This window comes from Plectropomus leopardus, chromosome 8 (assembly GCF_008729295.1).
Source record: "Plectropomus leopardus isolate mb chromosome 8, YSFRI_Pleo_2.0, whole genome shotgun sequence".
NCBI classification, from domain to species: domain Eukaryota; kingdom Metazoa; phylum Chordata; class Actinopteri; order Perciformes; family Serranidae; genus Plectropomus; species Plectropomus leopardus.
In genome coordinates, this window is record NC_056470.1 from 34,929,870 (window position 1) to 34,953,612 (window position 23,743).

The window sequence follows — 23,743 nt, forward strand, 5'->3', positions numbered from 1 at the left end:
TTCAATTTTCTGCTTTCTGACTGACCAGACAGACAGAGGGTGTGAGGACTGAAGCAACAGAGACAATTCTCCTGCAGGCTGAGGATTTTTCTCCATAATTCAGAATGAATCTCCACCATCTTGTGTTCTTCTGCGTCATATCAGGTGAGAGCTGATTACCTTACATGTTCTTTAAATGCTGCAGCACACACTGCCTTTGTGTGGCAGGTGTGTGGTCCACCACTGCAGGAAGTATACGCAACAATGGGCCTCTTGCAAGAAACAATATAGAAACACATTTTCTCTTATTTTTGCTCATATCCAGGATTTGCTCTTATTTTGTTAGTACCCACTGATTTTTGGGATTCACCAATGTTTTCTCATCGTTGCTTTTCTCTTAAGTACGAGAAAATGTTACGAGACGTGAGAACACTCATACCAAGATAAAAGAAAAACATCTCGTTTTTTCACAGTACACAAAAAGTTTTATATTTGAGGACCATTCAAAAACATGCATGAATGTAATTTAATCAATTTAGTTGAGGTTTTAGAGTAATTATAATGATTGGATTATTTAAGTTCGGGGCTGTAGAGATATCATATTTCTTGGTGTGTTTATCCCAGTTACTGTAATATCAGAATTTGTGATTCCCGCTGCTGACCAAGCTGTAATTTAACAAAGTATATTTGCTCAAGTACAGTATTTAAGTACAAATCTGAAGTAACTTTTACATTACTTGAATATTTTCATCTCATGCTAATCCACTTCAGGAGCAAATACAGTGCTTTTTATTCAAGTTATATTATTATTAGCTTAAGATTTTTGTGCAAATCACAAACACAAGAATAAACAAGTGCAGCTGAAACAATTCCTCATTAATTAAAAAAATACTTTGCAACTATTTATTTTATTTTGTATGTCATTTTTCATGCAAAAACCATTTCATGGTTCCAGCTTCTCATACATAGTATACTGTAAGTATGCGGACTTCCTTTTTTTCCTTTTAATTATTTGGACTTATGATGATGAGGTGACTTATGATCAGTGGGATTCATCACAGAGCACACCTGGTCAGAGCAGATTTGGGTGGTTAAGTGTGTTTGGTGCATCTGGAGTTCACTTCTCTAATATTTTCTCTTACCAGAAAATTAAGAGAAAATATAAGAGAAATTTATGAGAATGTTGCTGCATGAGGCCCAGTGTAGCCCAGTTTCATTGTGATTAAATATTCATAGAGACACTTTAGAGAACTACTACTGCGACTACAAAAACGACAACGACAGCTGCTGAAGAGTCAGTGAAAAGTAGATCTTTCCTCTGTATCGTCTCTGCTTCTCTGTGAAGTGATGGATTATTCCTCATTAACCTGCAGACTGTTTTTCACAGTAGTCTACCTCACAGAAAAGTACTGACAATCAGCCTTCTCTGTTTCTCTCTTTTCCGCAGCACTGTGTGCTGGAAATGCTGGACTCGTCAGTGCAAAACCCAACACTTATGCAATAGCTGAGGGAGGAACAGATTCTATAAAGTGCACATTAACTCTGTCTGGAAACATGAAGTTCTTCTGCAAGGACGAATGTAAAGCAGAAGATATTCTCATTAAAACAGAAGATGTCAGAGCTCAGAGTGGCAGATTCAGCATTAAATACAAAAATGAATCTTCTGGAAGAGGAATTCTGAGGGTGACCATTACAAATGTGTCCAAGTCTGACTCAGGACGGTACAGGTGCGGTTTGGGCAAAACTTTGGCTCCAAAATCATACCGGGATTTTGAGGTCAGAGTGTTAGACGGTAAGTTTCTGCTGAAAGTCACCAAACCTGACATATTTACTTTATTTTCCATATTTATACTCTCTGGAGCGTAAGACTACATTGAATCGAGGAGAACCAAATTAAATTATAAAAAGTTTGTGTTATCTATGATGTATGAACTCTCATGTTATTTAGGTTGGATTAAGACATTGCCCCAACAGTTACAGACTGTGGTTGAACTGGGCAGCTCCCAGTGTGCCTCTGTGGATCTGTGTTAATGTGAAGCAGGAAATACTGTGATGACACTGCTGCATCTTACAGGAAGTACAGACAGTAACTCATGATTGTTCATTTTTTCAGCGGCACTGTTGGATGTAAACTCTGGCTTTACTCGTACAGAGACCAAAGGAGGAGATATCACATATCCATGCAGTGACACTGTCTATGGAAGCAGAAAATTCCTCTGTAAAGGCGAATGTAAAAAACAAGACGACATTCTCCTTGAAACTGAAGGCAACAAAGCTGAGAATGGCAGATACAGTATTGAATATAGAGAAAAGTCTGTGTTTGGACTGTATGTGACCATCACACAGCTGACCAAGTCGGACACAGGATGGTACAGGTGTGGCTACGGCACAGCTTTGTCTCCAGATTCATACAAAAGGTTCCAGATTATAGTCATAGATGGTAAGTTTTTTAAAAGTTTTTTTTTATGAAATGCATGAAAACATTTGAACATAGTGTGCATACAGTACCTTCCACTCAGTGCACAAACTGATACTGAAAACTGTTTTTATTTTCATGTAAAATCTAACTTTTAAAAAATATGGTGAGATATTTCCCATTTTAAGGATGCAGAAACTCAAATCATCATCCACAAATGTAATAAACCACAAATGTAATAGTAGTTGCCTCCAACAAACGTAAAATAAAATTTCCTGAAAATGTCAAGAAAAGACATGCATACATACTGTTATTGCCAGCTTGCAGCCTGCAAAAAGAATAAAGGAGATGCGCTCAAAAGTAAAGCAGCAAAACTATGTTTATCAATTTAACTCCAGAAAAAGGTGATGGGGTGTGGACGTGTGAATCAGTGGTGTCTGCAGGTGAGTGGACGCTGTGATGATGTGTGGTGCGTGTTGTAGGTGCAAACAAACAAAAGGAAAAAATGGTGCAGGGTGGTGATGCTGGCTGATGGAGAGGCAGAAGCAACAGTGGGACTATCAGCAGCACGGCTAAATGATCAGGAGCATTGGCCAGGGGTTCCTAATTATGCAGTCGGCTCCATGCAGCCCAGGACCTGGAAACACAAAGCATACGCTGTATACACGCTCACAGGACCCGACTGTCTACGCTCACAGGATCCAACTCTGGGGTCATCGCAGCACGTCATGTAGATGTGTTTTCTGGACGTTTACAGGAAAGTTAGTATTATATTTGTTGTAGGCAACTGCTATTATGTTTATGGGATTATGTTATTAATTTTCGTTTGTGGGCTGTTATGACGTTTGTGGGTTATACACAGAAGCTTCCTCTTCAAAATAAAAAAAAAAGAATATCTGAATGCCCAAATTGAATATCTGCCCAATTAGCCCATACTCAAATAGCCTAATATTTGAGTCCAGCCATAGGTGACACACAATCCATCATCCCCTCCACCTCCTGATGATAAAGTCAGCTTGTGTACTATGTGGCTTTTTAAATGTTGATATAATCAAACACGCAAATGTAACACAGCTAAAAAACACAATTAGTGCATCCTCAGGACACAGGTAAAGTTAATGACTCGTCACCTGCTACATTAGACTTTTCTATATTCGTATAAACTTTGGATAATATCAAGAAGAAGTTTTTTGGGGCTAAACAACTGTCTGAGGAACATTAAACATTCCCATGCAACTGACGTTATTATTATTTTCATTATTATTATTAATAATACCAACAACAATAATGATAATAATAATAATTTCTTTTATTGAACATTTTTGCATTCAACAACCAACCTGGAAGTAATTACAAAATATTCAGGAAAACTTAGACTTTCTCCTTTCAACAAAAATCAAATAATCAAAATTTGCTTTTCTTTTAATTGAACAAACCAACACATATAAACACGTGCATACATATAGCAAATATAAAGACATGCATATTCACTGATACATGATCAGCATCTGTTTCTCTTGTCAAGAGTTCTCTGTGTCAACAGTGATTCAGTGTCTGATTCAGTGTATTTGTATTGATTGTTGTTCCTCTTTCACACCAAACTGGGACATCAGTCCCATCAGCCTCCACACCACCAACGCCACCACCAACGACTCAGAGTTTTAGTTCCAGTTCAGGAGGTTTCACCCCTTCATCAGTTTTCCCTGAAACCACCCACTATCTTACAGGTACAGTTCATTTAGACTTTTTTTGTCCTGCCTATCTGTATATCAACTTTATCTCGAATGAAACAAATGTTCTTAAAAATTTTAAATTAAGCCCAAGAACACTGTCTATCAAGAACAATAAAATTGTCCAGTTTCAGTTTCAGCACACAACACAGGTTGATATTTAAAAGACAACATTTTGTATTAAAGTTACAGTGTTTTCTCTTGTTATCTTCAGTAGGAAATTAACATCATGTTACCTGCCTATGTGTCTTATCATGCAAGTATTTTTCAGCCCTTGTCATTCTGCAGACATCAAATACTGTGGCTTTTGCAGTGATTTCGGCCTAAGATCCCAGACAGAACCATTCGCGCTGTTAAAAGTTGCCAGACTCACTTGAGGATGCGGCCAAATGAAACCTGTTGTGACCGCGCGAAACTCCACCGGACAGCGTCTGGATAAAAAACTGCTGGTGACAACGTAACATAAGAAGCACAAAGGTCCCTATGGGCTGGTTGGGAGGAGCAATGGATGAGTTGATTAAAAACAGCAGCTACTATGAAAATCCCATCCGGTTATTTGGGCATGTTGCTGCTGAGTCTTGTGTCCTGTCAGCTCCCAACGAGGTCCACGCATCCAGTGCAACAGCTTGAACCAGGAGTTAACCATGTCTCTGTGAAGATGTGCACAGAGCAGTCTCTAATCTCCTGTTGCTGAGTGAGCCTCTATCACATCTCATCCACTTTATTCTCCTGCGAGCGGACATTAGCCAGAAGAAGGCTTGGGAGAGGAACAGCTCTCGGTCCAAGTTGGGTCAGCCTCGCTCTGATGCTGGCTCTCCCTTTTCTCTTCGTCTTCTGGTTTAGTTTCTCCCCTCTGGTCTGACTGGCCGCTTGGCGTATGCCATTGGTGGAGATCCTCTCATGTCTGCTACATTTAGTCCAAATCCCACACAACTATTGCCAATGCTGATAGGTGATTCTCTTAGAAAAGTCGTGTTTCAGCAGAAGGGGCCACGGAGTCGAAAAAATAGAAAAATATAGCAAAAAAGTAGCACGTATTTGAGGAGCTACTCGCTGCTGCATCTACATGGGCTGCCATGTTTTGACATCCTGAAACATCAACAATAGATGCAGGTGGATACCTAAAGCGCAAGATATAGAAATGTTAGTCCGCTGCAAAGCAGCAATATGTGATGACTTGGGATGATTAACGTGTTGCAAAAACTGACTCGCTGTCATGCCCTGTGATGAGTGACATTGATGCCAAAGAGACCTTTTAGCATCTTTATGAGACACACCAGGTTCTCAACTAACTCCAATGTAGTAATAACTGAAGCTGAGAGCAGCTAAGGTAATTTAAAGAACAAGAAAGATGGTGTAAGGCGGGGAGGAGGGGAGGTGGATGGGTCAAGCAAATCTGGACTGTCACCCAGGAGATTGCAGTATGTGTCCTGTGTGAAACCAAATGTGACCGTCTCTTCACATTCATCACATAACACGTATTTGTTTTAACGTTTAACATTGACGTTGCGTGAATCAAATTTATTCAGTGAATCAAAACATTTGTCCGTGATCAAAGTTTTCAGAACAGGTTCGGTTTTCTGCGTTTGTCTACGTCCGTCAAAAGCCTTTATGCTGTGTAGTATGTAACTTTACAACTTTGCTCACTGATCCTTCGGGTCCTTATTTAATCTGTGTCTGTGCAGTACTGATGCTGAGTGTAGCTCCGTGTGTCCACAGACAGCATTCAGACATTCTTTAACCTTCATTCCTGAATCTCGGTAACGTCGGGAGAATCTCAACTACATCCTGATGCTGATAGGCTATAGCAACACAGCGTCAGGTAAAAGTTTCCACTCAAGCTGAAAATTTGCATCCATCACATCCATCCTACCTATCGTGCAACATGACTTTGCATGTAAAGTCGCCGCGTGAGACACTCACATTAAAGAAATGTTTGACTAAGATTAACAAGCTTTAAGTCACAATTTTTAATAAAAAAAAAAAAATCCTTCTCTCTGAAACCATGTTAACAACAATAATTCTCTCTCTTTCTTTATTCCCAGACGTCTCCTGTCTCCCAGGTTACTTCTTGCCTCTGGTTGTGTGTGTGCCCTTGGTTTCTGTACTGTTTGCTGTTTTTCTGCTGCTCCTCTTCAAATGGAAGATGAGGAGGAACGCTGGTTTGAACACCGGAGGAAATGCAGACAACCTCCACTCAGAGGTGACTTTCTTTAAAGGCCCAGTGTTTAGGATTTAGTGGGATATATTGGCTGAAATGGAATATATTAAGGATTGCTTTGTTTCTTAAGCCTCATTCCCTAATACCCACTAACATTTGGTTTTTCAATGCAATGGGAATACATACAATTGGTATTCACACCAGGCTCGAATGACTGCAGCAGACGCGGGCAGTGTTGCTACTTCCTCTGTATATGAAGTAGCTGTTGGCTCTCCCAAAAGTATCTAGATGACATAAGTAACTTATAAGTAACTTTGCATAATATGCAATTCTGAAAGAGGCAAAATGAATAGAAACAGCTGACCAGGTACTGTAGTTTACAAACTAACTATTTATGTATTTACAAACCTTTTTTTTCGTTGCCATAAAACCATAATGTTAGCGTTTTTGTTGTCTTTTTTAGCAACCTAATAAATGAAGACAAAAAACAAAAACGTGGTCTTGTAGCTTCTCTTTGGCCAGAGGAACGAGGAGAGGCACAAGGAACTGACTGAGTGTGTGAGTGAGACCCACTGACACAGAGTGAGGGATTTTTGGGTGTGAAACTAAAAAAGACAGAACGAATATTTAAACAAAAATATATCGACAAATATGTACTGAGCGACAACTCTGCAGTAACTGTACAAAATCATCGTCTGTGACTGGTCGTAAGCTGGGCACAGGCAGCTCTCGCTCAGAGCGGGCGCAGAGCCCGCTGCAGGTCGGGCCTGTGAGGCTGCCGGTCAGACTGGTCGCATGAGCGCTGAGTGAGAGATGAGGAGGAGGAGACGCAGTCGCCCTCGCTGTACTCGGTTCTCATGAGTTCGGCTGTAATGTGAACCGTGGTACAGAATTTGTTAGATGCTTTTGCAGAGCTTTGTCAACGTAATCCTTCCCCAAATGACCAGAAAAAGTCCCTAGATTTGACGCTGGTCGCTTTTGACTAATTAAGTCGGCAAAGGGGTCTGGAAAGTCGTTAGATATAGTGACAAAGTTGCCAGGTTGGCCACACTAGACACGGGTTTTTATCGTCTCCAGCTCTGATCAGCGTTGATGGTAACGCAACACCCGGGTGAACGCAGTAATTAGCAAACATATTTTTGGATACTGTTATATTTCAGATTTTTTTCTAAACAATTTTTTTATTAAAGTTTTATCAACATGAAAAAAAGTGCAGAAAAGTTGCACATCAGTATACAAATATACTTCCCCCCACAAGACAGGTGAACAGACAAACACAAAACAAAACAGGGTAAAAAAAAATGAAGTAGAAAAGAAAGAAAATCAATATATACATGTGGAGTAGAATTAACAATACTTAATAATAATCATGATAATAATAATTTAAGAAAAAAAGGCAGGATCAGAGCTTCTTATTTATAATATAATTCAGATTTGATGTTTTTCCTATTTCAGGCTTATGTCACCTACAGAAAACATCCTCCAGCCTCCACATGTGAAGACTCTGTCTACCAGAACCTCGATCCAGCCAGCATGGATCAGGACCAAACCTGCTCGCCAGTATAAGACAACAAACAGATGGTGATGTTTGGATCTGATAGAAAAGGATTGACAGGTCTGCTGAAGTTGTTGCACTCTGGAAAGAGTCAATAAAGAAACATGAAAAAATTCAGCCATTACATATCCTCCAATAGTCAAGAGTCTACAGGTTACTTAAATGTTTCGTCTTTTTTCTTATTAATTTAGGAGTGATCAGCTTCACTAAATAACTATGTATGTAGCATTTGTTGTCTTCCACTGCATCAGATTTAAGTATTGATATGTGTGTATGTAATTGCAAAATGTTAACCATTTTAATGTCACTCCCTAAAGGCCCAGACACACCGTATTTAGACGACAAGTTTTAATTTGTGGAGGAGCAACGGGTGACTCGGACTCATAGATTGTAGCAACAACTTGCAAGTTAGTCAAGCAACCTGCCCTTAAATGGACAAAACTTTAGTCCTCATTAAAATGTAAACATATGAGTCAGAAAAAAAATCCCCAATTCACAGTTGGCATGAATGTTTAAATTAGCTATAATGACCAAAACAGTTGTTGTTGTTTTTTTGCTTTTTGTACCAGACTGCAAACATGTTTGTGTCTGCTGTAAATGGCGTCTGTGGGGATCGACTAAATCTGAAGTGAGGTCGACATGAGAGGAGCTGCAAATTTTGGCACTTCCATGTTGGCTTCATTTTTCAGCCCCAGATGTTGCTGCTTACTGTGTAACTGTGGTTGTGATGTTTATTAGATACAGTTTAAAAATAGACGAAGAAATCCACAGAGGAAGGGCTGATTGCCATCAGTAATTAATCAGAGCTGAAACAGGAAAGAAGACACCATTTTCACCAAATAAATCATCCGCCTGCTGATATTTGCTCAACTACTTAATTATATTTATGTTAAAATGCAATTTGTACTGTGTTCTCTTTTTAACTTTTAAGAGGCAGAAAAGTGATGATTTCAGGTGTCACAGTTAGTCTCTTGTGTCCCTCCTCTTCAGCCACATTAGTTATTTTTTAGTCCCCTTCGTTGTCATTTTTCACCCATCTGCATAATTACCTCAAACTTTCCCTCCTTTTCCCCTCTCCTGAGTGCCCCACCCATCTACACACCTGTCCCCACATCTCTCATCAGCTCTGCAGTTACCTGTCCTCCTCACCCACCTGCATCTCATTCACTAATCAGCCTCTCACTACACACCAGCCCAGTTCTAATTACACCCTCAGTAAGTATGTTTACATGCACAAAATACTCTGTTTTTTGCCCTTATTCTGAAAGAGACAGTATTCGTACCAAGCTGTTTACATGTCTAATGAAAACAATTAATATTTCTGTTAACATGCAGCCGTGCAGAGTCTGATTAAACTGTCCTAATATGTTGTTCATCACGTTAAAATATGGATAAATTCAACCGCTGGAACTGCTTGTATTTTTGCTTCTTTGCATCAAAATAGGATTTTTTTTTTTTTTTTTTGGGTTCCTAGTGGTAAAGGACTTGTTTGACTCTCTTTCCTTCATTTAGCTTCCTAAAAAGTTGGCCCTGCAATATTTGCACACATCTAAATTTCTATTCATATCTAAGTCTTCCATAAAGTTTAAAATCTATCCATCTGTGTAGTGTAATTTCAGCAAATAATGCAAGTTATTCTTTTTTAAATTAATGTTACCAACTGCAGCTTTAAGAAAATTTAGACACCACTGATTCAGAAATTAAAGTGACTTCAGTTAGAATTATTTTCGTGCTTTATTTTCAATACTGGAAACAGGAGCTTCACAGCAGCTCGGCCATACCATGATAACTCTGTACCGACAGTTTCAAGATGTCCATAACTCGTAATGACCATCATCATCGTCACAAGTGCTGGGCTGTTTAAACCACATAAATCAGATAATGGGGAGAAAAAGCAAACATTAAATTAGGCAACATCAGCTTCCTGAGTGATCAGACAGACAGAGAGCTGAAGGAGTGAAGTGACGGAGGCAGTTCTCCTGCAGGTTCAATCTTTTTCTCCGTCAGGATCAAATTCAGAATGAATATCCAGCATTTTGTGTTCTTTTGCCTCATATCAGGTGAGGACTAATATGAGTTCATCCTATCGTAATTAGTTGGTGCTTACTGATGTGTTTGATATTAAAAAGTATGGACTCTGAAAACAGATGTTGCTCAGTGGCACGAGAGAGCTGCAACTACTGAACTCGTCTCTGCTTCTCTGTGAAGTGATGGATGTTTTACAGTAAGTCTACCTCACAGAAAGTACTGACAATCAGCCTTCTCTGTTTCTCTCTTTTCCGCAGCACTGTGTGCTGGAAATGCTGGACTCGTCAGTGCAAAACCCAACACTTATGCAATAGCTGAGGGAGGAACAGTTTCTATAAAGTGCACATTAACTCTGTCTGGAAACATGAAGTTCTTCTGCAAGGACGAATGTAAAGCAGAAGATATTCTCATTAAAACAGAAGATGTCAGAGCTCAGAGTGGCAGATTCAGCATTAAATACAAAAATGCATCTTCTGGAAGAGGAATTCTGACGGTGACCATTACAAATGTGACCAAGTCTGACTCAGGACGGTACAGGTGCGGTTTGGGCAAAACTTTGGCTCCAAAATCATACCGGGACTTTGAGGTCAGAGTGTTAGACGGTAAGTTTCTACTGAAAGTCAGCAAACCTGACATATTTACTTTATTTTCCATATTTATACTCTCTGGAGCGTAAGACTACATTAAATCAAGGAGAACCAAATTAAATCAGTGTGACTCTGTGGATCTGTGTTAATGTGAAGCAGGAAATACTGTGATGACACTGCTGCATCTTACAGGAAGTACAGACAGTAACTCATGATTGTTCATTTTTTCAGCGGCACCGTTGGACGTAAACTCTGGCTTTACTCGTACAGAAACCGAAGGAGGAGATATCACATATCCATGCAGTGATACTGTTTATGGACGCAGAAAATTCTTCTGTAAGGAAAAATGTTTTAAACAAGACAACGTTCTCATTGAAACAGATGGCAACAAAACTCAGAGTGGAAGATACAGCATCGAATATAGAGAAAAGTCTGTGCCTGGACTGTATGTGACCATCAGAGAGGTGACCAAGTCGGACACAGGATGGTACAGGTGTGGTTACGGCAGAGCTTCATCTCAAGATTCATACAAAAGGTTTCAGATTATTATCATAGATGGTGAGTTCTAAAAACTGCATGAAAATGTTTCTTCATAATCTGCATACAGCTCCTTCTGCGTAGTGCACAAACTGCAGATGAAATTAGTTTGAAATCCAAAACATCCTTTTTTCCTGTTTTCTTAAATGAAAAAATGGTTGGATATTTCCTTCTCCCTCTTTTCTATCTATCTAGAAGGTAAAGGTAAAAAAAAAAGTCAAAGTAACATTTCAACTATCACAAACTGGAGAAAGTTGAATTTGGTTGGTTCATTACTGCAGACTGACGGAGGAAAGTGGAAACAGGTGAGCAGACGGGTGGGGAAGCTCAGGTGACCAGGACTGGAGGAAAAGGTGTTTCATTTGACAGACAAAAAAATGGTATTTTACATTTCTGCAAACCACTGACATGTTACATTTGCATGTAATGGTGTAGTGGATATTTTGAAACTTGCTGTTGCAGCAACGATGTGTTCATGTGGAGTTATGTCGGGGCATAAAAACCACTCAGGTAAGAAAAAGGTTATGATTTGACATTAAAAAATTGTTTTGGGGACACAGTCCTCTCTAGAAAAGCAGGAATTTCTCAGTAAGAGAGAAAATGCTTTTTGTGGCACTATCCCAGCAGGAAAAACAACAACTGGTCATGACAAAACACCTACGTTTGGTACCTAAAAATCTTCTTGAAACACAGCAATGGCTTGCTAAATCACAAGCAGTTTTGTGATTTGTTGAGCTGCCAAGGTGACACGACATCCACCACACTACGACGCTAAAGTCGGCTCATGTACTACATCACTTTAAAACACTGATGGTGTTTAAAAAACATTTTAAAAAAGGAGACTAAATATGTGACCAAATCAGCTCCACTTTCTTTTTTTAGTCATATTTCTATTGTCGCTTTTTTTTTTTTTGTGCATTTCCACAGTTTGCTGATGTTGTTGATTGTATTTGGCCAGTAGATCCGAAGACTGTGTCTTAGACAGTGATTTATAAACGTCTGCAGCTTGTTGATGATGTTGTTGGTGGTCCTCCAGGTTTCAGATCCAAACAACTGTGTAGTTTTTACACTGACACTAACATCTGTCTGTCAGCAGCATCTGATTTCTTTTTTTGAAGATTTCTCCATGTCACTACTGATACAATATCTGATTGTTTCCTTTTTTTCATGAATTGTTTGACTTTCTGACCTTTTTAAGCATCGTCCCTTTCAGCTTCCAAACAACCAACAACATGCCAGACTTCATCAGAAACCAACAAACAGCCCGCAGGTACAGTTCATATAGACTGTTTTTAGTCTTGCCAGTCAGTCTCAATTTTATCTTGTACTGAACATGTCTTGAAAATGTTTCCAATGTAAAATTAAGCCCAACAACACTGTCCAATAAACAACAATGAAAACAGTTTAGGTTCAGTCTTAGCACATTAGACAGGTCAGGGTGTTAAAGAACATTTTTTATTAGAAACATTTTAGAGCAAATTCTTTGTTATATTCAGCAGTAAGTTTACATAATATAAAACGTTTCGGGTTTTATTAAGACTATTTCAGCTCATTCTCTTTACCAGGTAGTCACTGATGCTTTGCCGAGCCCCTTGATGTGTGATATTGACCCCAGAGGCTCTCTTTAGCGTCTTTATGATACGCACATGGCTTTTAACTGAGTGTATCGGTCAAACAAACCTGGACTTTCACCCAGGAGACTACAGGTTGTGACTGGTGTGAAACTAAAGTTTTCATCACATCATACCACATCACAAATTGACTTGTTTTAACTGACGTTTAAAAATGAATATAACCTCACGTTCAATCAAGTTTTCACACTGACTCTGAAACATTAATCTGTGATCGAAGTTTTCGGAACAGGTTCAAGTCTCCGTGATTTTCCAGCATCTGTCAAAAGTCTTGAGAGAGTTGATTTATCAAAAGGAAGAACCTTTAAATCACAACTTAAAAAGATTTCTCTTTTTAACCATTTATTCAATAATCCTCTCACTCTCTCTCTTCCTTCCCAGAGATCTTGAATATCCTAGGTCACTTGTTGCTTCTGGTTGTGTGTGTGCCCGGGGTTTGTGTGATGTTTGCTGTGTTTCTGCTGCTCGTCTTCAAATGTACCGCTGGTTTGAACACCGGAGGAAATGCAGACAACCTTAACATGGAGGTGACTTTCTTTAAAGATCCAGTGTGTAGGATTTAATGGGATATATTGGCTGAAATGGTATAAAATATAAGTACTTTAGTGTATACCTGAATATAGGAATCATGGTGCTGTCGTTAGAATCATCGGTCAATGACGGTATGAAACTGTCAGTAAAACATGTTTTTTGCAATTATGAATCACCGCAATCATGCAAGGTCCTAAAGTGTTCAGACACAAATGTGCACCCAAATTATTAGGCTGACTGGTCCAATAGTTTTCAAGATTAGCAGAGACAGACAAGACACACATGGATACACACAATGAAACACAAGATAAAAATTTAGAACATATATAGAGTAACTGACCCCACTCTGATACAAATCAAAGATAGATAAAATAAAAATAAATGTAATAGGATAAAAACAAAAATTAACAATGTGCCATGTTATGAGGCCCCAATTCAATGTTAAAAAAATAACTATATTAAATTAAGAAGTAAGAAAAAAAGGAAAAAAACATTTAAAAAAAAAAACAATTTAAATAAAATAAAGTAAAATCTCTATACACAATACCTTTCATTTAGATACTGTAGGTCAATAAATATATGTTTTCTTTCATATTCAAGTATTGCAGTTATTTAATCTCTGGACTTTTAAGTTACCATATGGTCTCTACGTTATCCTGTGACATCCTGGCTAATTAACAGTTGTTTCTATTTTCAGACTGTCATCTGTGAGAACTGTCCTGAAGACGCCGTCTACCAGAGCCTCGATCCAGCCAGCAGGGATCAGGACCAAACCTACTCGACGCCGCTCACATGAGCGTCTGACCGCAGACCTGCAGTCTGTCACTGTGCAGGTTAACATGAGCCTCACGCTGTCAGTGTTTGGTTTATGTAGTTTTCTTTGTACATGCTAAAATTTGCTTTTAGAGGACATCTATAAACATATTTTTATTCACTTCTATGCAGATGATGCAGGAGCTGGTCATGTTTCTGAGCATGTTAATCAACCTCTTTGTTACAATATTAAATGTTAAACCTTTATCCAAACGTAGGAATAAATTGACAGTGCACATAGCTAGTTGAGGTTATATTGTAGCCTGTTTTGCAGCTGCGGCCTCTCTGTTTTTCTGAAGACCAATGCAGAAATTAGTGACACTGTAGTCTCATTTGTTAGCAACCGCCTTTTTTAAGACACATAAAAGCATCAAAGTTCACAGTACTGATGTTTTTTATGTCGTAAAACAAACGTGAAAGTCCCTTCAGCTTGTATTAACCACGGATCTTATTTCAGACATCTAAACCCATTTAAAAATATCCATTGACTTTAAAACGAGGGAACTGGAGGTGCTAAAAATGCTAACTCATTTTTGGGTTTCAGGACTAAGTACTTTGGCACCCTTTACTGGGCCAGTTTAAGAAACTGTTGTTCCCATGTGTCATTTAGGAACAATTACAAAGTTTCCCTGTAACAGTTAACTTACTTGATGTTTATTACAATTATAGTTTGTACAGGTCAGCTTTTTGCTCTTTTTAAAATCTCGCTTCACTTTTAAACTGTGCTGTTTGACACATATTAGCTTTAATAAGTGACTATATGGAACATTGTAATCACAAAATGTTTGTATCCCATAGAAACCAGTTTGCATTGATACAGTTTGATGTGATTGTTATTTTCTATATCATATGTAAGTAAATGTATGGGGTGTTTTATATCACTGATTGAACAATTCAGATGGTTTACTCAAGTAAGAATACTGATACCACACCCCAAATACTCCACTTCAAGTAAAAGTCCTACATTCAAATCCTTACTTAAGTACAAGTTTGTATGTACTTAAAGGAAATATACATAGTGCTATAAATTGCTTGCAGTAAATTTTTCCTTGTCGGTGTTTTATTTTAATATCTGGTGTGTTTGGATGTGTGTGTGTGTGTGTGTGTGTGTGTGTGTGTGTGTGTGTGTACTGTGTATTCACCTGCAGTAAATATCTACAGTTGTGCTCATTTTAACTCCTTTTTATTCTGTTGGGTAGTTTAGTTTACAGCAATGCATCATGGTCTTTAACAGGGATACTCAACTTACTGAGCTTGGGGGGCCACATCTGAATAATGAGAGGAGGCCAGGGGCCACTTGCAGCAGCCACATGCATTTTACTAGGAGTTTAGGACATTTCTGTGATTTAGGGACATTTGTAAGATTTTGGGATGTTTCTAGGATTTAAGTACATTTCTAAGATTCTAGGACCTTTCTTGGATTCTAGGATACATGTAGGGTTTTAGGATGTTTCTACAGTTTTAGGACATTTTTCAAATTTTAGGAATTTTAAAACATCAACAGCAGATGCAGAAGGACACCTAAAAGATTATAAGTAGACTAGGAAGTCCACTGACAGAGCGGCAACATGTGATGACTTTGTATGAGAATCTGTTGGTCCATCAGAACGAGGACTTTCACCCGACACCCCACTGTTCACTTCCCACATGAAACTGTGTTGACTTAAACGGCGCTGACCAAGCAGCGATATTTGACAAGTTGAGATGTGAAGGTGAAAGATGTTTAATTTCTTTTATGAAGGGACTATAAAATAGCCTTTGGTTGTACAGATTAGGTATAAACACACACATCACATTATGATTAGAGAGATAATTTTTATCATCAATCAAAACTCTTACATAACCTCCTCCCCATCCTGCCGCACCCACACTGGTGCTGCATTTTTCAATTATTCAAACATTGTTTATATAAAACATTAGGTTTTATCTGGTCTAAATATTGCAATACCCAGCAGCAAATTCAAATCTAAGCCTAACGTGTTCAGTGTGTGTGGGCGGAGCAGGTTTGCTCCTAATTTCTGCCGCTGTTGTAGGTGGAGTCTTCACATGTGGAGGCTGGACTCAGCTCCTTATAGATGACAGGAAACTGAAAGCAACAGATCAGATAATGTGGTTTAAATAAGAATATCAGTGTGCAGCAGATCAAAAGGTATATTTAATGGGATATGATGGCCATATATTTTTTAGTTTTAGTTGGACAATGTAATAGTGATGTCTCCTGTTTGTCTCAGTTCTCGCTCCCCTCCCCTCCTTTTCATCCTGCCCTCAACCCACATCATACTGTTATATAGAGCTTATATATGGCATGGTCTTTTTGGGGGGGGTCGTGTTTTAAGTCATGGAGGCTGACAGAGTGAACACGTAAAGAGTAAATAAAAAACAAAAAAGTCACCATATCTCCTCTGTTTGAGTTGAAGTTCCTCCTCGTCTTCCAAATGTAAAGAAGCAGCAGAATAACAGCCAGCAGAAAAACAACCACCAGGGACACACAAACAGCCAGAGGCCAGAAGTGACCTGACACTTCAGAGGAGGCTGGGAAGAAGAGAGAGCGCCAGAGAGATAAAGAGAGCATGCACAGGCTCAAAACGGAAGCACATCTATTGGTATTCATCACAAGGACTGACAAAAAAATGCCGTTTCCGCTCATGGTATGGTGAATCATGTACAAAACCTGATTAGCCCATTTATAATTCCAGTATACTAAAGTGGAAAATGTGTTACTCTTGGAGTTGGCAGAGGGACGAATTGACAGCTGGACAAAGCGTCTCAGTTAAGTGTTGCGTACCTGTAAGCTGGTCGCTGGCTTCCAGGGAAACTGATGACTGTGTTGTTGGTACGGAGGCTGATGGGTCCGCTGTTGAAAAAGGTTGAACAGGCCGGTTTGGATTGGAATCAGTTGAAGAAGCGAAAAGACAATAAAATAATCAGATACTGAATCAATAAGAACATGCTGCACATATATATTACATACTTTTAAACTTTAGTACTTTTTTCCAAACCAGCAGTGTTTCTGTTGACTGTCCACCTTCAGTTAAAAATTCAGATAAATCACAGAAGAAAAGACTCATTTCACATTTTGGGATTTTAAATGTCAAAAATACATTTTCATTGTGAGTTCTTTAAAAATGGTTGTATTTGTGTAAAGATGTATCTATGTCCCGCCCCCTCATATGGTGGTGTTTTGCTGGCTCTTGGGACTGTTGCTCAAACTACAGGCTGTACTTATGCACTTCTTTAAAGTCTTTTTATGGGATTTTACAGGACAGGTAGAGTACACATTGCAATGGCAGCACTCTATGAACCACAGAGTGGCAATGAGAGTTTGTGTCCATATAAGAGAAACATTAGGATTAAAAGACAGATGCAATTAAAGTGAAATAAAAGAGTACTTATGTACTTTTGTATTGCCTGATGCCCATGCAGACGCCACAGACACAAAGAGTGTAAAAGCGGATCAAGAGACAGACCTGCCCCTCTCTTTATCTCACTGTCTCTGAAACTGGACTGAAATCCCACCTGACGGTAAAACTAGGCAGCACTGATCACATATAAATCATAATTACGTTGCCACGCGGCCTATTTCTTGCTTCAGATGTTTTCAGACACACATTTTAGTGCACTGTTTAGCTGTAATAGCGAGAGTTTGCGAGCATGTAGTGGGCGCCATTTGGCTTCCAGCACAGTAAAAAATAGAGGCTGAAAAAATGGGGATCAAACAGTAAAAATAAGGAGCATGATCAAATACAAACTAAGATTCTGTAACTGCCAGCAAACCCCAGACGTTTATGCTGGAGTCCTGTCTGAATGTGATGCTTTTTTCTCTTCTTTATTTATTTATTTTTTATATATTTATTATTATATAATTATCATTATTATCATTACTACTAGTATCATCATTATCACTGTTATTTTCTACTGTTTCTTAACAGCATTTATTTATTTATTTATATCATAATATTACTGTGATTAGTCCTCTGGTAAAAATCTTTTTAAAAAGTTTTGGCTCCCCCTGCTGGTATATACCATGTTGTTTGATTTTGTCATGTTATTGCCAGCGCACGAGTGCCGTCCTATTTTGACTGTTATATTTTTTTCTCATCATGTGCCCTTGTTACCTAAATCTAACCATGTACCTTTGTTGGTAAAGGCTCTGGATACTACGTAGTTTTCTTGCTGTAACCACCATGTGCTTGGGCTGACATCACAGTAGCGGCATCCCAAAATCTCAAAAGCAGACACAGAATGATACCTAGAGCGTAATATGCAGGCGCAGAAGTCAATATGTGCTGACATGGTTTGAGAACATGTTGTTCATCATTATGTGAGTTTGCTGCCCGCTGTCCCGCGACCCAGCCGGAGATAAGCTGATAAAAATCGATGGACTTTTTTCAAGCTTTGTTGAGAGATTTCTTGGCAAAATGCTTTAATTTTAGTTTAGCAGTAATGCCCTGCCATGGAAGACTAGCCTGGCGTTTGTGCGTCGGCTAATGGGGATCCTCAATAAACATAAACATAAACATGGACATTAAAAAACGATAAATAGCATTGCCGCTTAGCTCACGCTGGTTCAGAGCGCGGATCCTCTGCGTTTAGCGTGTTCACAACACTGAATCCAGCCATCTGCTGTTGGCTTTTCAGTGCCGTCTCTAGTTGGTTAGCAGAACTTTATCGGCCGAAGTTGCAAAATACTCCAGCGTCCACATTCACAAGGTTAAAATTGACTTTGTGTTAGGTGTGAACATTCAATACATTTCCATATATTTTTTAATAAACAAAAACTCACCATCTATGACAATAATGGTGAACTTGCGGAATGAATCTGGAGACAAAGCTCTGCCGTAACCGCACCTGTACCGCCCCGTGTCCGACTTGGTCGCCTGTCTGATGGTCAGATACAGCCCAAATAAGGATCCTTGCTTGTATTCGATGGTGTATCTGCCACTTTGAGCTCTGTTCCCGTCTGTTTCAACGAGAATGTCTTCTTGTTTTTTGCATTCGTCTTTACAGAAGAACTTATGGCTGCCGTAGACAGTATAGCTGCACGGATATGTGATGTCTTCTCCTTCAATGTCTGAGTGGATAAAACCAGAGTTTCCACTCAGCAGTGCATCTGAAAAAATGAACAATCATTAGTTACTGCCTGCAGTAGCAGTAGTAATACTTATAGTAATAGTTTATTCCAAACGTGCAAAAAACACAAAACATAAGAAAAAAAAGAAAATCATAAAGAAGTGGACTGACATAAAAAAATACATTACAAAAGAAGATAATAATGTAAACAACGCATCACGATTTGATTCACATATTCGAAAGGGAGTGGGAAGAAACTTTAATCCCACCCCTTATCCATAAATCAATAATAGTCAATTATTTAGCTCCCACATCAATATAAAGCAATACAGTAATTAATTATCTCGACTTATTTTAATACATTATCTTAAATACCAATAATATTTATCTTATGAGATATAAATTAATTCTGAGAATATTTATCTAATATTTATCTTATTAAAAATATAAATTCTTAGAAATAAACCTTATTCAAAATATGAAAATTAATTGCTGACATATTAATCTTATCAAAAATAATATCAGTTTCTTTTTAATTCATTATCAAATGACAACTATATTTCACCTAACCAAGATATGTATGTATATATACATATACTAATACACATTCATGTACACAAATACATTCAAACATATATACATGTATACACAATATGTGTATACAAACAGGAAACACCTGGTGACAGTCAAACACCCTCAGAGAGGCGGTGGGAGCAAATAAGTTATACTTCTTCTAACACTCTTTCAAATGTGCAAATGTATTTGTTTTACGTTTCTTTTCATTTCGCTTCAGCATGCTTTTTTTTTCTCTCTTCTTCTCTTTGTTTTAAAACCTTTTTTTATTGCTTTGTTCATTGCATATTGGAAATAAACGTTCCAATCAGACAATCAATCAAAACGTGTGTGCAGATGCCACGTGTGAACAAAGTCTGGGATCCTCATGACAAACAGATTAAATTAACTAACACTTTTTTACAGAGAAAAATTGTAAATTGCTCAGATTTTACCGAACATAACAAGAGGTTTAATGACTTTCAGTAAAAACTCACCGTCTGAAACTCTGACCTCAAAGTCCCAGTACAACACTGGAACCAAAGTTTTGCCCAAACCGCACCTGTACCGTCCTGCGTCAGACTTGGTCAGATTTCTGATGGTCACAGCCAGAATTCCCACTCCGTCGTTTGAATCGTTTTTGTATTCAGAGCTGTATCTGCCACTCTGAGCTCTGACGTCTTCTGTTTTTATGAGAATATCTTCTGCTTTACATTCGTCCTTACAGAAGAACTTCACGTTGCCGACCAAAGATATGTGGCAATTAATAATACCAGTTCCTCCTTCGGGTCCAGTGTAAATGTTGCGTTTTGCACTGACGAGTCCAGTGTTTCCAGAACACAGTGCTGCGGAAAAGACGAACAGATAACAGTGATGATCAGTATTTTCTGTGAGGTGGACTTACTGTGAAACAGCCTGCAGCTTAATGAGGACTAATCCATCACTTCATAAAGAAGCAGAGATGATACAGAGGCACACATTAACAAATATTAACTTCTCACGGACTCGGCAGCAGCTGCTGTTGTACTTGTAGTGTTTTGTAATGGTCCAACTTTCTGACATCAACCTCATTAAAAATAATTGGGTTCTGACTTTATATAAAGACTGAATATAAAGATGGACGACATGACAGCTCCCCCAAAGTGTAGCTTTTTTAATCTGTATCGCCCCCTAGTGTCTGTCTGCAGCATAGGTCATAAAGCCCGCACCTCCAGGTTAATGAATGGTCATAGGTTAAACTAAAAACACAAAGTACACGCTAAATAAATGTTTCCCCAACATGGTGAGAAGGTTTCTGCCACTGAAGGTAGTTCTCATCACCCTGATGTTCAAGTGTTTGTTTTTATTATAATTTATGTTTTAATTAGTTATTAAATTCTACAAAAAAGTGACTTTTCCACCATGATTGACAGCTGTGACGGCCAATCTGCGTGCTTGCATTCAGAGCTGCTCGTGATTGGTCGGACGGGTGTTTTGGCGGGAACTGCCCAACTGCAGATATCACTACTGAGCAGACTCTCAATGCCATCACTCTCGCAAGATGTCAATACCCGTTTCTCTGATATTTTTACTCACTTTAGCAGAGCGGGGGTAAAATGGGGGCGCGTCGTCCATCTTTATATACAGTCTGACCACTTTGTTAAAATAAAGTTGGGTTACATTCACTAATTCTTGAGAATTTGGACAAAAATCTTTTTATTTGGTTTTTGATTTCTATTCCTCAAATATTCAGAGGGAATATATTTTAAAAGATCATCTTGGCATTTAACCCTTTGAAACCTGGAGCAACATCACTTTTCTTGTGCTGTTCCTTAGGTGCCTTTCACAATTAAACCTCTGAATCCTGACCTGCCGCAAATTCTTTCCAAATATGGGAAAAGAGGAAAAGAGCAATTTGGTAAGAAATGTTTCACAAATCACACAAAATTAGTAGATTTAGAGAAAGCTAGGGAAAAATATTATAACTGAAACTAGTCTTATAATTACCATTTACATATTCTGAATTATGTTTGTCAGTTACGCCTCAAAGCTCTGAAACACACTAACTCTAACCCTAACCCACTTTAGATATCAGAGAAGCCACCTCGATAAATATTTTTAAAAGAAAACTAAAAGCTCTCTCTTCACTTTAGCCTTTAACTAGCGTCGACTTAACTGCTTTGCATGTTGCTTCACACTTATGCACTGCTGCACCTCTTTAAAATGTTGTTTTTTTCCTTAATTTTATGCATTTTATACTCAATATTTTTAACTTAAACCATTCTATTTATTCTATTCTGATTTTATTTTTGACATGCAGGTTTTATTATGGCTTCTATGTCTTTTGATTAGAAGCACTTAGAGTAAGTACATTTAATTTTTTTTCGTGTAAAGCTGTATTTTGTAGTAGTAGTTTGTAAGGTGCTATACAAATAAAGGTTATTATTATTATTATTATTATTATTTTTATTATTATGTCAGAAAATTATTATTAGCAATTCTTGTTTGCTGTTTTTACTTTCGTCTTGGGTTTTTTGGGGGGATAATTTTCAGGTAAATTTCCTTGTACTGTTTTTTATTCTATGTATTTATTTTTTATTTAATTAATTTTTTTTAAGAGCATGATCCCAATTCTCAAGAGCGGGTGAACAAAAAGGAACTAGATTAGACTGTGGAAATGCAAAAAAAAAAAAAAAAAAAAAAAAAAAAATACATCATAGAACAACACGAAATCTGAATAAAAATACATCAACTGAAAAACATATGCCACCAAAACAAAAAAACCCTTAAAAACAGACTATGTGTTCTGCAGCATTACAGAGACATTCAGGTATCCTCACCTGATAGGGCGCAGAAGAACACAGCGTGGCGGATGTTCATTCTCAATTTGGTCCTGATGAATAAAAATCTTCGACCGGCAGCAGAACTGTCTCTGTCACTTCACTCCTTCGTCTCTGTGTCCGTCTGATCTGTCGGGTGCTTTAATTTAACAATATACTTCACTTTCACACCACTTCTACTTTCATTTTGACTGGATACTCATGAGTTCCTGCATATGCCAGACAAGTTCTGTTTCTTCTCTGTCTGTCTCAGGCGTGTCCAAAGTCCGGTCCAGGGGCCAATCGTGGGAACATCCTCTGCTGGTCACTCAGAATAGCAAATAACATAATATTGATTAATTTCATTGCCACAGCAGAGACCTGTAAAGTCGAAAACGACAGCCGCCACATTCAGGAGCGGTGGGAAATTGTTTTCCTTTTTTACCCAAAGAATTCAAAGAAATCATGCGCACTGTTTTATTAGGAAATGTTGTAAGAAGAGATCTGAAATGCTAAACAGACAAATGCCAAAAAAGTTCTTAAAAATCATTGCATGTGCATATATGGATGGAAATGATCATTTATTCTGTGATTATTCTGAAACTGATTGTTTAGAATATTTTGTTGAATGAATACATTTTAAAAAATCTAACTGAATAGTTAGAAATGTCAGATTATGAACATTAAATGCGTATGCATATTGAGTGTACAGGGAAATGAAAGAGTTAACGGAAAGTACACAGAAGGCTGAGTGCAATGTTTTAGTGTGTTTCTCAATACTGTTTGACCCCCTGTCTGCAGTTCTCACCACCAAGCACCCAAGCACATCCATTTCCACTGAAGATGTCACTCTTTAAAAACATCCCACACATATGTACAATAAAGTTTCATATTCTTTAAAAAAACTGAAACAGCTGATCAGTGCAGTTTTCACCAAAAAGAAAGAAATGGTGCATTAGGTGAGGACTTTTCAATTTCACATTTTCCAGGCCTGGAAAAGTCATAGAATTTGTAGAAAGTTATTGAAAGTTTTGGAAAAGCCATGAAAATTTGATGTGTTTAAAAAAAAACTGTAAATAACCATCCAAGTAATGAAACATCAGGACGAATAAAAATCTTTACGAAGGAAACGCAAAAAGACAAAAAGAAAATCAACATGTAATTCTCTGAATAATAAACGGCATGATATGACACATCGACTGAAAGACTGAATTTTTTTTTTTTTTTTTAAATAGTGGAAGCTCTCTTGTAGACATCCAATAGATCTCCAGAGTTGTTCACCCTTTAAACCTGGGCAAACTATCTCTAATTTCTTTTAAAAAACATGGGAAAAGGCAATAAGCAACTCAAAAAGG

General features: G+C 38.1%; 3 protein-coding genes across 9 annotated transcripts; 2 read left to right on the forward strand and 1 right to left on the reverse strand.

The window, feature by feature from the left end:
* LOC121946981 (polymeric immunoglobulin receptor-like) lies at positions 1-8,322 on the forward strand. 2 transcript variants are annotated; one of them, XM_042491831.1, is made up of 6 exons: positions 1-144; positions 1,427-1,771; positions 2,093-2,419; positions 4,009-4,122; positions 6,171-6,328; positions 7,742-8,322. In XM_042491831.1, exons 1-6 carry the CDS (start codon positions 105-107, stop codon positions 7,850-7,852), a joined length of 1,095 nt encoding a protein of 364 aa, XP_042347765.1. In that variant the 5' UTR covers positions 1-104; the 3' UTR covers positions 7,853-8,322. The 2 variants fall into 2 exon arrangements, with proteins under 2 accessions (XP_042347765.1, XP_042347766.1); XM_042491832.1 differs by lacking the exons at positions 6,171-6,328; positions 7,742-8,322 and adding an exon at positions 4,397-4,460.
* Positions 2,843-22,782, reverse strand: LOC121946982 (polymeric immunoglobulin receptor-like). Of its 4 annotated transcripts, none has more exons than XM_042491833.1 (6): positions 22,410-22,776; positions 20,088-20,435; positions 18,752-19,078; positions 16,754-16,861; positions 16,361-16,500; positions 15,676-16,054 (listed from the first exon to the last, which is right to left on the reverse strand). In XM_042491833.1, the coding sequence occupies exons 1-6, from the start codon at positions 22,447-22,449 to the stop codon at positions 15,980-15,982; spliced, it is 1,038 nt and encodes a 345-aa protein (XP_042347767.1). In that variant the 5' UTR covers positions 22,450-22,776; the 3' UTR covers positions 15,676-15,979. The 4 variants fall into 4 exon arrangements, with proteins under 4 accessions (XP_042347769.1, XP_042347770.1, XP_042347767.1 ...); XM_042491834.1 differs by having other exon boundaries at positions 16,754-16,822; positions 22,410-22,771; XM_042491835.1 differs by lacking the exons at positions 15,676-16,054; positions 16,361-16,500 and adding an exon at positions 2,843-3,032 and having other exon boundaries at positions 22,410-22,782.
* Positions 9,814-16,050, forward strand: LOC121946983 (polymeric immunoglobulin receptor-like). Of its 3 annotated transcripts, none has more exons than XM_042491837.1 (6): positions 9,814-9,901; positions 10,127-10,471; positions 10,688-11,014; positions 12,192-12,263; positions 13,006-13,151; positions 13,853-16,050. In XM_042491837.1, exons 1-6 carry the CDS (start codon positions 9,862-9,864, stop codon positions 13,949-13,951), a joined length of 1,029 nt encoding a protein of 342 aa, XP_042347771.1. In that variant the 5' UTR covers positions 9,814-9,861; the 3' UTR covers positions 13,952-16,050. The 3 variants fall into 3 exon arrangements, with proteins under 3 accessions (XP_042347771.1, XP_042347772.1, XP_042347773.1); XM_042491838.1 differs by having other exon boundaries at positions 12,207-12,263; XM_042491839.1 differs by lacking the exon at positions 13,853-16,050 and having other exon boundaries at positions 13,006-13,521.
* Positions 22,783-23,743: the final 961 nt, after the last annotated feature.